Here is a 12,755-nt window from a genome sequence, read left to right on the forward strand (position 1 = left end):
GATTCTAGTTAAGTCTGAATTTTGCATTGCTTTCATTGTTTGCATTTTCTTTACAGGCTTAAAACGACACTCTTGAGAGAAAATCTAACTCATTTTATGGCTGTTAAAATTCATTTAACAGGTAAAAGCCCGCATGTATTTCCTGCTCATTATTTTTCAAATAATTTTCAGCTCTAAGAAAGCGACAATCAAAAGAGCGCCTGTATTGTTTGGTGGATTTGGATTGGAGCGATAAAATTTGCAACAAAAGAGCGTTTCTGTATATTTATTTTGATTTTATTCAATGCTTTTGTATGATTTTCGCCTGCTCTTCTTAAGTATGGTTAACCTAATGTAAAAAAATATAACTGTCTCAACTCCGCCGTCCCTTTCGCCGCACGGCGGCGGCGCTGAAGTCGCTGATATCTCAAGCTGGAACGAATGGTTTATGGAAGGGTAATATTTTTCATTGTTTTCTCATAATTTTGTGGTTGTCACAACTGTGATGTCTCCTTTTGATGGCTGTTTTTTCAGTAGATGATGCTAATCGCTGCACTTATGGCGCGATTTGGACACAATTGTCACATGTGTGGATGCTATCAAAATTTAGGGAATATTCTGTTATTTTTCATTCAGTGAAACTAATTTGTGTTTTTAGTTAATAAACATTGTTTACTTATGGTTGTGAAATCAAAGTACTTTCCTTCACTGCCAGAAATAAAAATGACCCATTGATATTACATGCTCTCCGATTTCACTTTTTTCCACTTCATTTTAATGCATTCACTCTCCTGCTAATTTTTTTGGTTACATTATTGTTTGCTGCAAATGAATCATAAAGTGTTCGTAATTTGGTTATAAAATGTAGTGATTTTATAAAATAAATTTAAGTCATACTTTGAATGGAAGGATTGCCAAGCACAAAGCCCCTGCTTGGCAGAGCTTGTTGCGTTTGCCCTGCCCTATACACTCCTATCACATTGTCATTATGGCGTTGCATAATTTGCAGTCTTTTTATTAATACCATTTGTGAATTTGTGAAATGTTGAATTGATTTTGCTCTCAGTTTTTAGTTTAGTTGCCCTTTAGATGAGTTGCTCTGCTGGAAAATTCATGGCTAGAAGTACTCATATGTTAAGACCATAGCTACACATGATATTTTTATGTGTGCTGTTGCTACCATGATATATGGATATTTGGTTTATGCAGGGAGGTGTTGCAGTCATCATTAACAAAGGCAAAAGTCCCTCTGCATAGCAAACATTAGTCATGTAATTAGGAATGCATCACACCCTGCAACTTGTGATATTTATTGCCCTACAAGCAATGCTTTTTTTAATCAAACCACACCTTGAGTGTAATCTGGTGCCAGTAATAAAATATTTTTCCCCAATCCAACATAGTATCTCAAACACCAGCTCTATTCTGCTGCCACCATTCCTAATTTTGCCTGATTTTGGTTGTTTTTCTTAAATTGTAAATATTTGAATTAATTTTGCCATTCAACTGTTGTAACTGTTTGTTCATCATCTGCTGTTTTCCAGGCTACAGCTCAAGGGACGACCGGCCAGTTTCGATGAAACCTGGATACCTTTTCTCTGAATAGTGGATTCACTATGTCATCAATGAGCATAAGCAGAAAAGTAAGTTCAAGAGTGGCAGTTATTTGTCATTTTTGTATAGGTTGGCTCAAACACTGCAGTGATGCCAGTGTTACCTGCACACTAAAGCTGTGAATGGTGTGACCTGTGATGACACTGTAGGGGAGAGAGGTCATATTGCGCCACGTTAAGGATATCGGCCTATTGCGGCTAAAGTTGACCAGCTGTCATGCTTGATGATATCTCAAATTGTACCTCAGTTATTTTGGCATCAAATTACAACTCCTAATTTGTATCACACCCATAAAAATTAACAAGAGAAAAGTTTTCCGACACACCTGCAAAGGGCGCATTTACGGACTACCCCATCAAAAAGCGCCCATGCCTCTCATGTAAAAGCGCCCTATTAAAAACAACGGTTTGATACCTAACTAAGTAGCCTATTTGAACGTGTCAGCCCATTAACCATTTATGCTGTGAAGACTAAGGTAATGGTAAGGTGAGCGCTCTAATAATCAAAGTGTTCAATGAAATGTGTCCCAACCACCAGATGCTGTTTCTCTGGGTTGAAGAATAGGGCGCAAATAGGGTGGGCGCAATTACGAATGGAACACATTTTTCATGAGCTTCAAATATGGCGAGGACAGCGAAGCCACGGTGGTGATAAACTTTCAAAACTACCATTAAACGAGCAATTAACAATGATTATCAGTTGAATCACTATCTCTAAGATAAACCATGACACTAGCAAAGGTCGAAATAGACTGTTTCGCGTAAGAAAATAGAGGAAATCACAAAAATTGGTCTGCGAGAAAGCTGAGACACCTCACCTGCCCCCGTGGACCGGAATAAGAGCGAGTTATTGGTGGTGAAGTAAATGCACACATTCGAGCCTTCATTCGAATCGAATTTTGGACAGGAGGAAGGTGTGGCGCATTTAAGAACATGGCGCAATATGACCTCTCTCCCCTACACTGAACATGCCTTGTGGTGGCATACACTGGCTTAACAGTTCTGGTGATGTTATTTGCTGGTAAACAGGTCCAATTGCACTGTGTGCTAGTGTAACACACCTTGTGACACATTTTGTCTTTACAACCTGCCTTGTGATGCCTTGTGTAAGTGTGTCATTTTTTGTATGGCGGTGTATTGTGTCCGATTACATCGTGTGCAGGTGTAGGTATCGTTCTTGATGACGTCGTGCGTCGGTGTACCGTGTCTGGTGACGCTGTGCGCATCGTGCCCGAAAACACTGTGTGCCGGCAATGTTGGAAATAAGGCCAAGAAAAAAAATTGCTTGTCCCAGTCGAGTCCAAACGATTTTGTTTACAAATTTATGCTCTGGCACCTGAAATCTCTTAAATTTCCAGTTTGTGTTATGAAAAACTGCTATTATTACGCTTAAAACATGCAGTTATAGGTAGCATTGAGAGAAAACATTTTATCAACTGTCGCACCTAGTAGGCCAAACATATGATTTCCTGTTGAGTGTTCTAGAAGTTGGCCGGTTCTCCGGACAGATTTTATTCTCCGGGACCAGGACCAAAATTCACAATTCCAACACCGTGTGCCGGTGTACGTATCGCTCCTTGATGACGCCGTGCGTTGGTGTACCCTGTCTGGTGACGCTGTGTGCCGGTGCATCGTGCCCGACAACACCGTGTGCCGGTGTACGTATCGCTCCCTGATGACGCCGTGTGTCGGTGTACCGTGTCCGTGTCTGGTGACTCCGTATTCTGGTGTAGTGTTTCCGATGACGCCGTGTGTCGGTGACCCCGTCTGTTTCCGCCACTGAGCCGCCGCCCCGTCCGCCAGGCTCTGGAATCCACCCCCACGTCACCGGACAGCACCACGGTTCCATCCAAATTCGTCGACGGAGAAGAGGTGTTCTCACATGCCAAGGACGGTCGGTTCTACTTGGGAACGGTTGTTGAGGTGAGATCTGGAAGGGAATGCGGGAGCTACTGTAGATAGGTGTGAGATCGATGATCGGCGCCACGCGCTCTTTTGTGGTATCATCACTTATCGGTATTAGAGATGTCAATCGGATACCAACTTTTTGGTATACCGATACCAAACCGATACCAACTTGGTATTTGGTATTTCAATCGTAATGTGTTTGGTATTTTGTTGGTATCATAAACCCTCGCTAATGTATAAGAGGTTAAGAAATCGGTAAAAAGTTGGTATTTCCCTCATTTTCCCAAGTTGGTTTGGTTTCGGTATTTTCCCGTGGTTTTGGTTGGTATTTGGTTTGGTATCGGTATTCCGATTTTCCGTAATTGACATCACTAAATTCGGTACCGTTTCCGATCAACGACTTTCTGAATGGATAAAGCTATGTTGACCTTCAGGACTCGCCATCATTAATGTTTTCTCTGAGTTTTTCGTTTGTTTATGTCGGATACGCAAGACTCCTTTAGAAGAAGCCGTGCGTCGGCGGAAATTCTTGCTCTATTCGATGTAATTGAACGTTATTTTAAACTTTTCTAGGCACTACGTGAAGATCAATACACAATTGATTGGCCACTGGAAAACATAAATGTTTCGATGAAAGCTATCTTGATTTTTTTTCGTACGTAGGTTCTTACGTTTTTTTTCGACAGTACTATCCTGCTAACTATCAAACATTGTTGGAAATTATTGTCATGGTCAGAATCCTGTCGTTTCCACGGCCGGCTGACAACCTCCGTCGCTCCGACCGCCCCGCTCTGCCCCGCTCCCCTCTCTGCCTTTGGCCGCTCTGTCCCGCTCCCTCCACGGTTGCCGACGGTCGCTCTGTCCGTCGGCGGACTGCCCGCTGACACACCAGCTGTGCCGTCGGTGACCGCGGCCCGCCGTATGTTGGGGGCACCGCTGCCCCCCCCCCCCTCTACCGCACCCCGATCACCGTCCGCCGCACACGGCTCGTTTTCGCTCGCGACAATTTGTGCCGATCCTTCTTGTTACTTGTTCTGCTCGTGTGTTCTTTTCGATGCACTATTTTCGTTGCCATTCTTCTATATTTTGACGGGCTGCGGTCTTCGAAACGTTTCCTGATAATTCATCATACGTTAAAACTCTCACTGATGTGATCTTCAGACATCTCCTTCTCTCACCTTAATATCCTCCTCTGCAATGCATCTTCCCTGTTTCCCGTGCTGCAGCTCCGCGCCCATCTGACCGCCTCCCCCTGCCGGCCCTCTCACCCTCCCTGCCCTCCCCCGCCGTATCGCCTCTCACCCCTCCCCCCCCCCTCCCCCGCCCCCGTCCCGTCGTCAGTCGGACGAGGCCCGCGCGCGCTGCCTGGTGCGGTACGCGGACGGCACCCAGGCGTGGTCTCAGTACAGGAACGTGTCGCGTCCGCGGCCGCTGGACGAGCCGTGCTGCATGTGTCGGAGCGCCGCCACGGCCGCCGACAATGAGATAGTGCACTGCGTCGTCTGCCGCCTGCCGTTCCACCAGCGCTGCGTACAGGTGAGGCAGACGGGTGGGGAGGGGACGGACAGATGGGCCGGGGCGGGGCGACAGCGAGACGAACGGGGGTGGATAGGTTAGCGGACGGGCAGTCGGGCGGGTGGGTACCAGGTGCGGCACGGAAATAACAGACGAAGCAACGAAAGTGAGGCCGCTGGCTGAAATATTAAAAATGGACACGTAATAGTTTTTACTTGCAGCTTAGCAATTGTCCATTTCTGTAACGACTAACGGCCTGCTCGCCCTTCCTTATTAAACATTGCCTGAGCGCATGTTAAGGCGAGTGCAGTTTATGCAATGTACGTGTTTTTTCTCTTTGCTGTTTTTTTTCTTCAGATTATTCACGTGTTTTGCACATGGTTGCCTAATTGTTGCGGTCAGGCGCCCCATTTTCGTCCCTATCCTTTCGAGTTCTTCGAGCTGAGACACTTTTTTCACTATAAAAAGTTAATCCTGTAATGGTCCCAGCGATATAATAGCGCTACATACTGCACGAGAGACAAACCGAGCCTTCCGCACTGTTTCCTGCGATACCTTGTTTCGCTGTGTGTTCTGGCGTACCACGGTAACACTGGTCTCCTTCTATGGTGTCCGGCAGCCCAAGTTACAGCTGATAGCGCCCGGCTGGTCATGCGAAGAGTGCCGAGACAGTCGGCCCAAACACATTGCTAGTCACGACAACATGAAGCTTGTTACCAATGAGCACAAGAAAACACTGCCATATAGTGTGAGTATGCGCCGACACCGCCGTCGGTCAACGCTCGAGATGAACGCACGATTATTGCTGTCGTAGTTTTGCCTTCGTTCACCAATTGCAACTGCACACTGCAAGTCATTATTCAAGGAAGAATTTGGAATCAGTTTACTTGTGACGCTCACGCGACTTCTCTTTGATCCCAGTGACAGCCTTTGTTATGATCTTATTCAAACGAATAGTGACGCTGACGCCAATTTTTCTCAGTAATTCTCGGTATTTCGGGTATTTTTGCGGTACAGTTTTCTCGTTACCACCATGGGCTCCTTTCTGACGCTGGTCGTTTAGTATTCGGACGTCAATCTCTCCGTGTGCCTCTTACGCCCCTCCATCCGGCGTGTTCCTTTGACGTCACTGTTCTTTCATATCCCTTTTGGCGCTCATCCTTCTGTGTTCCGCTCGGATGTCAGTCCATTCGTGCCTTCCCTCTGTCTCTTCCTTCGTTCTCCACCCTACGCCGGTCTCTGAGCCCCATCCTTCTCACGCCGGTCCCTCTGCGCTCCCCAACGTCCAGTCTCCGTCCCTCCGTGCCCTCGTCTGACCCCCGGCCGACGACCCCTCGGGTCTCCGCAGCTCTCGTCTCTGACATGGATGTCGGACCACAAAGTGAACCGGGAGCAGACGTACTGTTACTGCGGCGGGCCCGGCGACTGGTTCAACAAGATGTTGCAGTGCTTCCAGTGCCGACAGTGGTTTCACGAGGTGTGCATCGAGTGTCTGCAGTACCCGCTGCTCAGCGGCGACCGGTGAGTCAGCGGGAGAGCCGAGGGCTGAGGTGGGGAGAGAAGAGGGAGTAAGGGCGGTGCGGGATGTAGACTGGAGGGGAGGAGAGGGAAGGAAAGGGGTGAGGCCGTGAAGGGCGGGCGATGATTGGAGGGGGAAGGGTAGGGACGGTCGACGGTCTTTAGTGAAAAAAGGGGTGGGTTGTGGAAGACCGCCGTGGACGTTTGCAGGCTTGATATATGTAGACTGTGAATGGTTCCAGCCTTGCTTACCTGTGAAGCTGGTATGGTAGAGGACTGGTCCCGAGGCATGAGTGCCGCTGCCTGCCGTGTGTGCCCCGCCCGACGCTCCGGGCGTCATAACCGCTCATTTAGACAGCGACTAGCAGCGCTGTTCATGCTAATACTTTCCAAACAGTTCTGGTCAGAGCTTTTGTTTCTCGATGTCTTCGGGCAGATGAACTCATTTGAAATGAAATTACTTCACCTGCGTAAAGCATGTGCAAATAAGTGCTGGAAATTTGCACCTGTTATTTCAGCTATTTATTATCTTTGAGATACACACCGCTGAGAAGTTAGCTGAAGCGGACTTGGCCGCTGTTCGCTGACGCCTGAGTTCGGTCGAATTCACGCGGCTCTATTGCGAAGTTGTATATGGAGCGCCACCTCGGGCGCTGCGCTGCGCGCCTATCGGTCGCTCGGTGCTCGTTCCGTGTCCTGGACGGGGCAGTGCTCCCAGGCCGGCGGCCGGACTCGCTCGCGGCAGAGCCGGCTACAGCGCCTCTGGCCCCGGCAGACCTGTGCTGTTGTCTGTGCCTCTGATACTGGCCGGCTATTCGCCGACGTTGGCGGGTCCGGTACCTACGTCTGGACGTGTTGGGCCAACGGCTGGACGGTTGTGGATTGTACGCAGTGCCGGACAGAGACTCTACTCCGTGCCTGACTGACCAGCCTCTGACATACCGACGGACCTCTAAGATTCGGGCTTGCTTATACTGACTCCCATCTGACCTCGAACAGACCAGTTCTACCTGATCTAGCCCCTGTCTTACACCTGACTGACTGACCTCCGGCCTGTGTGCCTCGGCAGGTACCACGTGTTCGTGTGCGCCGTCTGTAACGACGGCACCGAACTGGTCAAGCGGCTCGACATCCGCTGGCAGGAGGTGGTCCACCTGGCCCTCTTCAACCTGACGGTGGCCTCGCAGAAGCGCTACCACGACCTGGACCTGGCGCTGCTGCCCTGGATCGACGAGCACTGGGACGTCCTCCAGGCGCCCATTTACGTGAGTCGGCGCCGCCGCGGCAATCGCGCGGCGACACCATATCCAGGGGGAGCCGTTCGCACCACACTCGGCAGGGATGTGTTCTTTGCCACGGTAGGACGGCTGGAGTATCGAGTGTCTGTGGTTGCGCACCAGCGGACGTGGGGCCGTGGCTAGACGTTACCGGTGCCAGTAGCTGAGCATGTGTCGCTCGTGACAGCGTCTGCGTGCGGCTGGCCGTTACGCCCGGTCCTCAGAGTGCTTTACACCACAACTTCTCAAAGTTCATCAAAGTCAAACCGTTACTACGAGTCTGATGCTTTTTAAATTAAATTATCTATGTGAAGTGACCCAGAATTGCCAGGTTTTTATTGCCAGGGACAGCTCTGTCATGGAGCCCTTCACCCCTGGGGCGGAGGATCGATAATGCAGTTCTCGTCTCGTCGTCCACAGCTATTTATCGGTCCGCTCAGAGTCAGAACCCGTTTTATTATTTTTCTGGCAGGGTTGCCGTCGATTTATTAATTATTCATTGCTACGCTGGCGGTAGCCTGAGCTCCGCAGCCCACAATGATGTCGCAACTGCCGGTTCTATCGATGTTTGTTCATTGCGTCTGATTTTGTGCGCTGGATATTTAGCTGTGAATGCCGCGCCCTGACATATCGCTGCTCACGCCTTTCTCTCCGCTCGTCCTTCCGCAGTCGCGTACCGCCGTGATGTGCGTGCCTGATCGCCCCCTCCCTCCCCGCAGCTCCAGACAGTGCCAATCAAGCTGCGGCGCGGCGAGGTCCTACGCGTGCTGCAGGACTCCAAGAACAAGTCGGCCTTCCAGTCGGGCCGCGAGCACAAGAAGCGGCCCGGTCTGTGGAGTCTGCGCGTGAAGGCGCCGCCGCCGCCGCCCACAGTGGACCTGCGACTCAGCCGGCCCGTCACCGAACACTCGCTCAAGGCGGTGCGCGTCCACTACTCGAGCAGCAGGAAGAGCAAACAGATCACGTGAGTGCCGAGAGACCTGAGCTGCTGCTATCAGACTGTCTGCGTGGGGAGGAGCTGTGGATTGTAGTTACGTCGGCAGTGGTGGGCTGAATGCTCGTGTTCCTACAGCCCGCCCGCTGACATATCCACCAGCTGATGCCCCTGCTCCCTCCCCTCCCTGTGCCCTGACAGGCCTGTGAAGCTGAAGCGGAAAATGGCCGAGGAGCCGAAGTGCCGCTCGGAGCCAGTCGTCACGCCGGGGGGTGGCGTCTACCCGCCGTACGGCGCCGTCAAGAAGCGCGCCACCACCGAGTGCCCCGGCTCCCGGTACCCGTTCATGTGAGTAGCGGCGGTTCAGCCCGGCCACACGGCGTTGCGTTCTTTGGGTTTGTAACAACGCATTCAGTGCGCCGTGTCGTCCGCCGCTGCGGCTGAGTGTATGTGCGTTGCTGCAGCCGGTGACCTCCCGTCCGCGGTCCCCAGGAACGGCCGGTGCTCCCACTCGGATGCCGAGTCGCCGCCGCCGCCGCCGCGGATGTTGCGGACGCGCGCTCCACCGGCGCCTCCGCAGCAGCCGCCGCCGTCCGCGGCGCCCTCCCGGACTCCGAGCACCAGCGAGCGGACCAGTCCCGGGTCCTCAGAGACCGGCGCCGCCTCCGAGCCCGCCCCGCCCCCCTCCGTCAGCAAACGGGGACGGAAACTGCGGCCGGCGGTAAAGGTACGTCCGCACCGTCCGGCCGACCGGGCTCCTCCGGACAGTGTAAGGGGAACCGTGGAGCTGGTGGGCTTAATTAATAAAGACCAACTAGGGTTTACCGTTTAGTGCCAGTGGCGAATGTAAACAGAATATAGACCAAGAGACAGATCCTTCGTTCCTGTTCGTTCACATAGCTTTTACATTGTGTCATAACTTGACGCCTGTATTGAGCACTGGTGTGGTACACATGTATGCGGCTGTGTTCTGGTGGTATAGTTTGCAATTCGCACTGATTACGAGCGAGCGAGCGCAGCGAGCGAAGCGAGTCTTTTCAATATGTAACGGAAAAATCTCAGTATGAGCGGCCCGGCCCGGCCCCGCCTGTAACGCTTTTGAGAGGCTTATATCTCAGAAACCACTGGACCGATTGGCCTGCGGTCTTTTTTGCTGGGTAGCCCCATCCCTTCCACCCCGTAATTGACTACTTTTGATACATCTCAGCTCAGTGATCGTCGTGGCACGTGCCACGTGAAAAGTCAAGGGTGTTCAAGCTGTTTTGCAAAAGTAGTGATTTTGAGAGGCTCATATCTCAGCAGCCGCTTGGGCGATTGACTTGCGGTAATTTTTGTAGGGTAGCAGCATCCCTTCTACCAAAAATAGGATACTCTCGATGCATGTGGGTCATCCCCAGTGCACTTGCAAAATACAACAATAAGAGGTGTCAAATTTGTTCCCATTTTAATTACTCGGTAATTACTGGGGCGATTTCGCTGAAACTTGGCATACAGGTAGGCACCCACCAGGCAATATCACTATCTCGCTCGCTCGTTCTTCGCCCAAAAGGCGTTTTCCTGGTAGATATCCACCCACTTACTTGTGCATCGTCCGTCTGTACCCCGACACGCGGTTACTACCACCTTTGCCTCAGTAGCTCTCAGTGTGGCCCACACCACCGCCGCCGGCCGACACTCCTTATCTGACCTGCTGTGTCCGCAGACGGCGTCGGCCTCCGGCTCCGTGGAGACTTCTAGTGACGAGGCGTCTCGCGGCGGCACGCTGGACGCCCTCATACCGCCCTCGTTCAACTTCGACGGCCTCAACAACCCGTTCTCTGGCCTGATTGGCACCGTGGTCACCCGCCAGCTTAGCGAGAAGGACATCCGCATCAGCAAGACGGGCGAGGTGCGCCGCCGCCGGAAGCGCCGCCTGCGCCGTCTGCCGGTGCCGCCGACGTCGGCCGCCGCCGGCTGGGCGGACGTGGGCGCGCTGTTTGGCGCGGCGGCCGGCGGCGGGCGCGGCGCGCGTGCTCTGCTCGCCCGGCGCACCTCGCTCAGCGGAGAGGTCCAGTACCTAGTGGAGTGGGATTCGTGACCCTGTGGTGGGACAGAGAGGCTCAGAGTGATCACCGACCTGCTCCCGTACCGGGCGGTCGCCTACCTCTCTGACGGTGGCCGCCCGGTGGTCGGGGGCGGTCCGTTTGTGATGGGGAAGGTTACAGGAGGAGAGGTGAATTAATTCACCGGTACCAGTCAGTCCCACTGTCAGGGCAGGCTCAGCTCAGTGATAGCTGGCGTCGGAACAGCCTCTCACCGAGGTCCGCAATCTGTCCATGAGCGTGGATCTGGCTGTGTGGTATCTGCACAGCCCGAATCTGAATTCCCGCAACTGACCGGCGAGTTTTGTGGAACTCGGCCGCCGCCGGCCCGCGGCCTCTGGTCTCCGGCCGGGCGCGGGCCGGTTAACCGTAACACGCTTACAAACGCTGCACCGTCAGCCTCATCAGACATCCACTGCCGATATCAGGGTATTTTTCTATTAGCTGGTAGTAACAGCTGCTGTACTGTACAAATGGGGCGGGCGGTCGGCGAGCCGAGCCCGCCCCCGTGCCGGCCGGCGTTTTGATGCTAGATGACACTTTTACCGAAACGCGTGCTCGCGTGTGGTGCATTCCGTGGGGTCGAGACGCGCCACCTCGTGCTCGTATAGCTGTCCGAGTGGCGCCGTTGTTTGGGATGTGTGCATGGGTGCGTGTGCGTTGGTTGCCCGAGGCACTGCCCGGGAGCAATCGTCTGATGTATGGTGACTCATTGTTTTCTCGCCAAAGAAATACACGTGTTGAATGAATTTGAGTTGTTTGCAATAGGAGTGAATAATAGCCTTGTGCTTATAACTATAATAAGTCGAAAAAAGAAAGTGACATTTCAAACAATGATATACTCGTATAAACCATCCAAACTCATGTTGTGTCGGCTATAATTCATATGGCCCCATGCCGTGACGCATGCTGCTGAGCTCTTGCGGGGGAATGAGCCGCTGTTTTGCTGGACTTGACGGTGGCATCTAAATGCAAATTTCACTTTGCGGTATGAGATTTTGAACTGAAAATAAAGGTATTGCCGATGCAGTCATTCTTTCACGGCAGGTTAACATTGCCTTTTATGACTAGGTATTGTATTGAAGAAACTCGAAATAGGAACTCGATAGAGAATAGATAGAACTCGATTTCTATATCGAAATAGAAACTCGAAACTCCTACGTAGGTATATGAGGAGGGTAAGGTATCTTTGTTTTGTGGCAGTTCCCTTCCCATTTTCTGATTTTTACTTTGACTGAACTGCGATTAATTCATAACCATAACACCATAACCATAAAATAAGTGCGCTCTTAGCATAAAAGTAACTGGCACTTCCTGGCAGAGGCAAGCATAAACATTTTTATCGCAGCCAATTAGCAATAATGAATGCTGCATCAATTTAATAGCCGAGTGCGCATGCGCCCATCTCAAGGTCAAAATCCGCCATTTTGTTCCGCCATCTTTGTTGATTTCAAAAGCGCTTTCACAAGCAACCAACGCATCCTACGTGGTAAATATTATCTCTCGGACAACGTACGATTTGTTTTACATGATTACGGGCAGCAGCCGCGATGAAAAAGTGCGGAATTGCTGGATTTCGAGCCCTGCCATCCAACATGGCGCCCTACATATACACTTTAGACGAAGTATACGCAGTGGCCGATGGACAGACAAGTCCAAGAAAAATATTATGCTTTTTTGATGACGTATTCTGAACAAATTAGTTATTTATCCTTTGTAATTCATAAGGTGCTACTATAATAATAAAAAATTGATCGATTTATTAAAAAAAGTTATGTAAGATAATTTATAAGGCCTTTTGATGGCAAATAATGCCGTTTATCCTACTCATGCGTCATCAAATGTAGACTACAATTTATTTGATTTCATGCTAGTTGAACGGAAGCGTGAGCGGCGTTTCCGCATCGTGCTGCCATCTTTGTTGGAATAT

At 51.1% G+C, this 12,755-nt stretch overlaps 1 protein-coding gene across 2 annotated transcripts; it reads left to right on the top strand.

Moving 5' to 3' along the window:
* The first annotated feature begins 162 nt into the window (after window positions 1-162).
* On the top strand, window positions 163-11,574 carry LOC122379659 (metal-response element-binding transcription factor 2-like). 2 transcript variants are annotated; one of them, XM_043362038.1, is made up of 12 exons: window positions 189-435; window positions 1,524-1,622; window positions 3,396-3,515; window positions 4,842-5,036; window positions 5,635-5,763; window positions 6,364-6,536; window positions 7,603-7,798; window positions 8,530-8,774; window positions 8,946-9,092; window positions 9,237-9,471; window positions 10,447-10,611; window positions 10,773-11,574. In XM_043362038.1, the coding sequence occupies exons 2-12, from the start codon at window positions 1,596-1,598 to the stop codon at window positions 10,893-10,895; spliced, it is 1,755 nt and encodes a 584-aa protein (XP_043217973.1). In that variant the 5' UTR covers window positions 189-435; window positions 1,524-1,595; the 3' UTR covers window positions 10,896-11,574. The 2 variants fall into 2 exon arrangements, with proteins under 2 accessions (XP_043217972.1, XP_043217973.1); XM_043362037.1 differs by having other exon boundaries at window positions 163-435; window positions 10,447-11,574.
* Window positions 11,575-12,755: the final 1,181 nt, after the last annotated feature.

The sequence above is a fragment of the Amphibalanus amphitrite genome, unplaced genomic scaffold (genome assembly GCF_019059575.1).
Source record: "Amphibalanus amphitrite isolate SeventyFive unplaced genomic scaffold, NRLGWU_Aamphi_draft 000082F_arrow, whole genome shotgun sequence".
Classification (NCBI taxonomy): domain Eukaryota; kingdom Metazoa; phylum Arthropoda; class Thecostraca; order Balanomorpha; family Balanidae; genus Amphibalanus; species Amphibalanus amphitrite.

Excerpts from the sequence above, each read along its gene's own strand:
- LOC122379659 (XM_043362037.1), top strand. The coding sequence starts at position 1,596 with ATGTCATCAATGAGCATAAGCAGAAAA. Across the intron at positions 3,516-4,841 it reads ACTTGGGAACGGTTGTTGAG|TCGGACGAGGCCCGCGCGCG; the intron begins GTGAGATCTGGA and ends TCCCGTCGTCAG. Across the intron at positions 7,799-8,529 it reads TCCTCCAGGCGCCCATTTAC|CTCCAGACAGTGCCAATCAA; the intron begins GTGAGTCGGCGC and ends CCCTCCCCGCAG.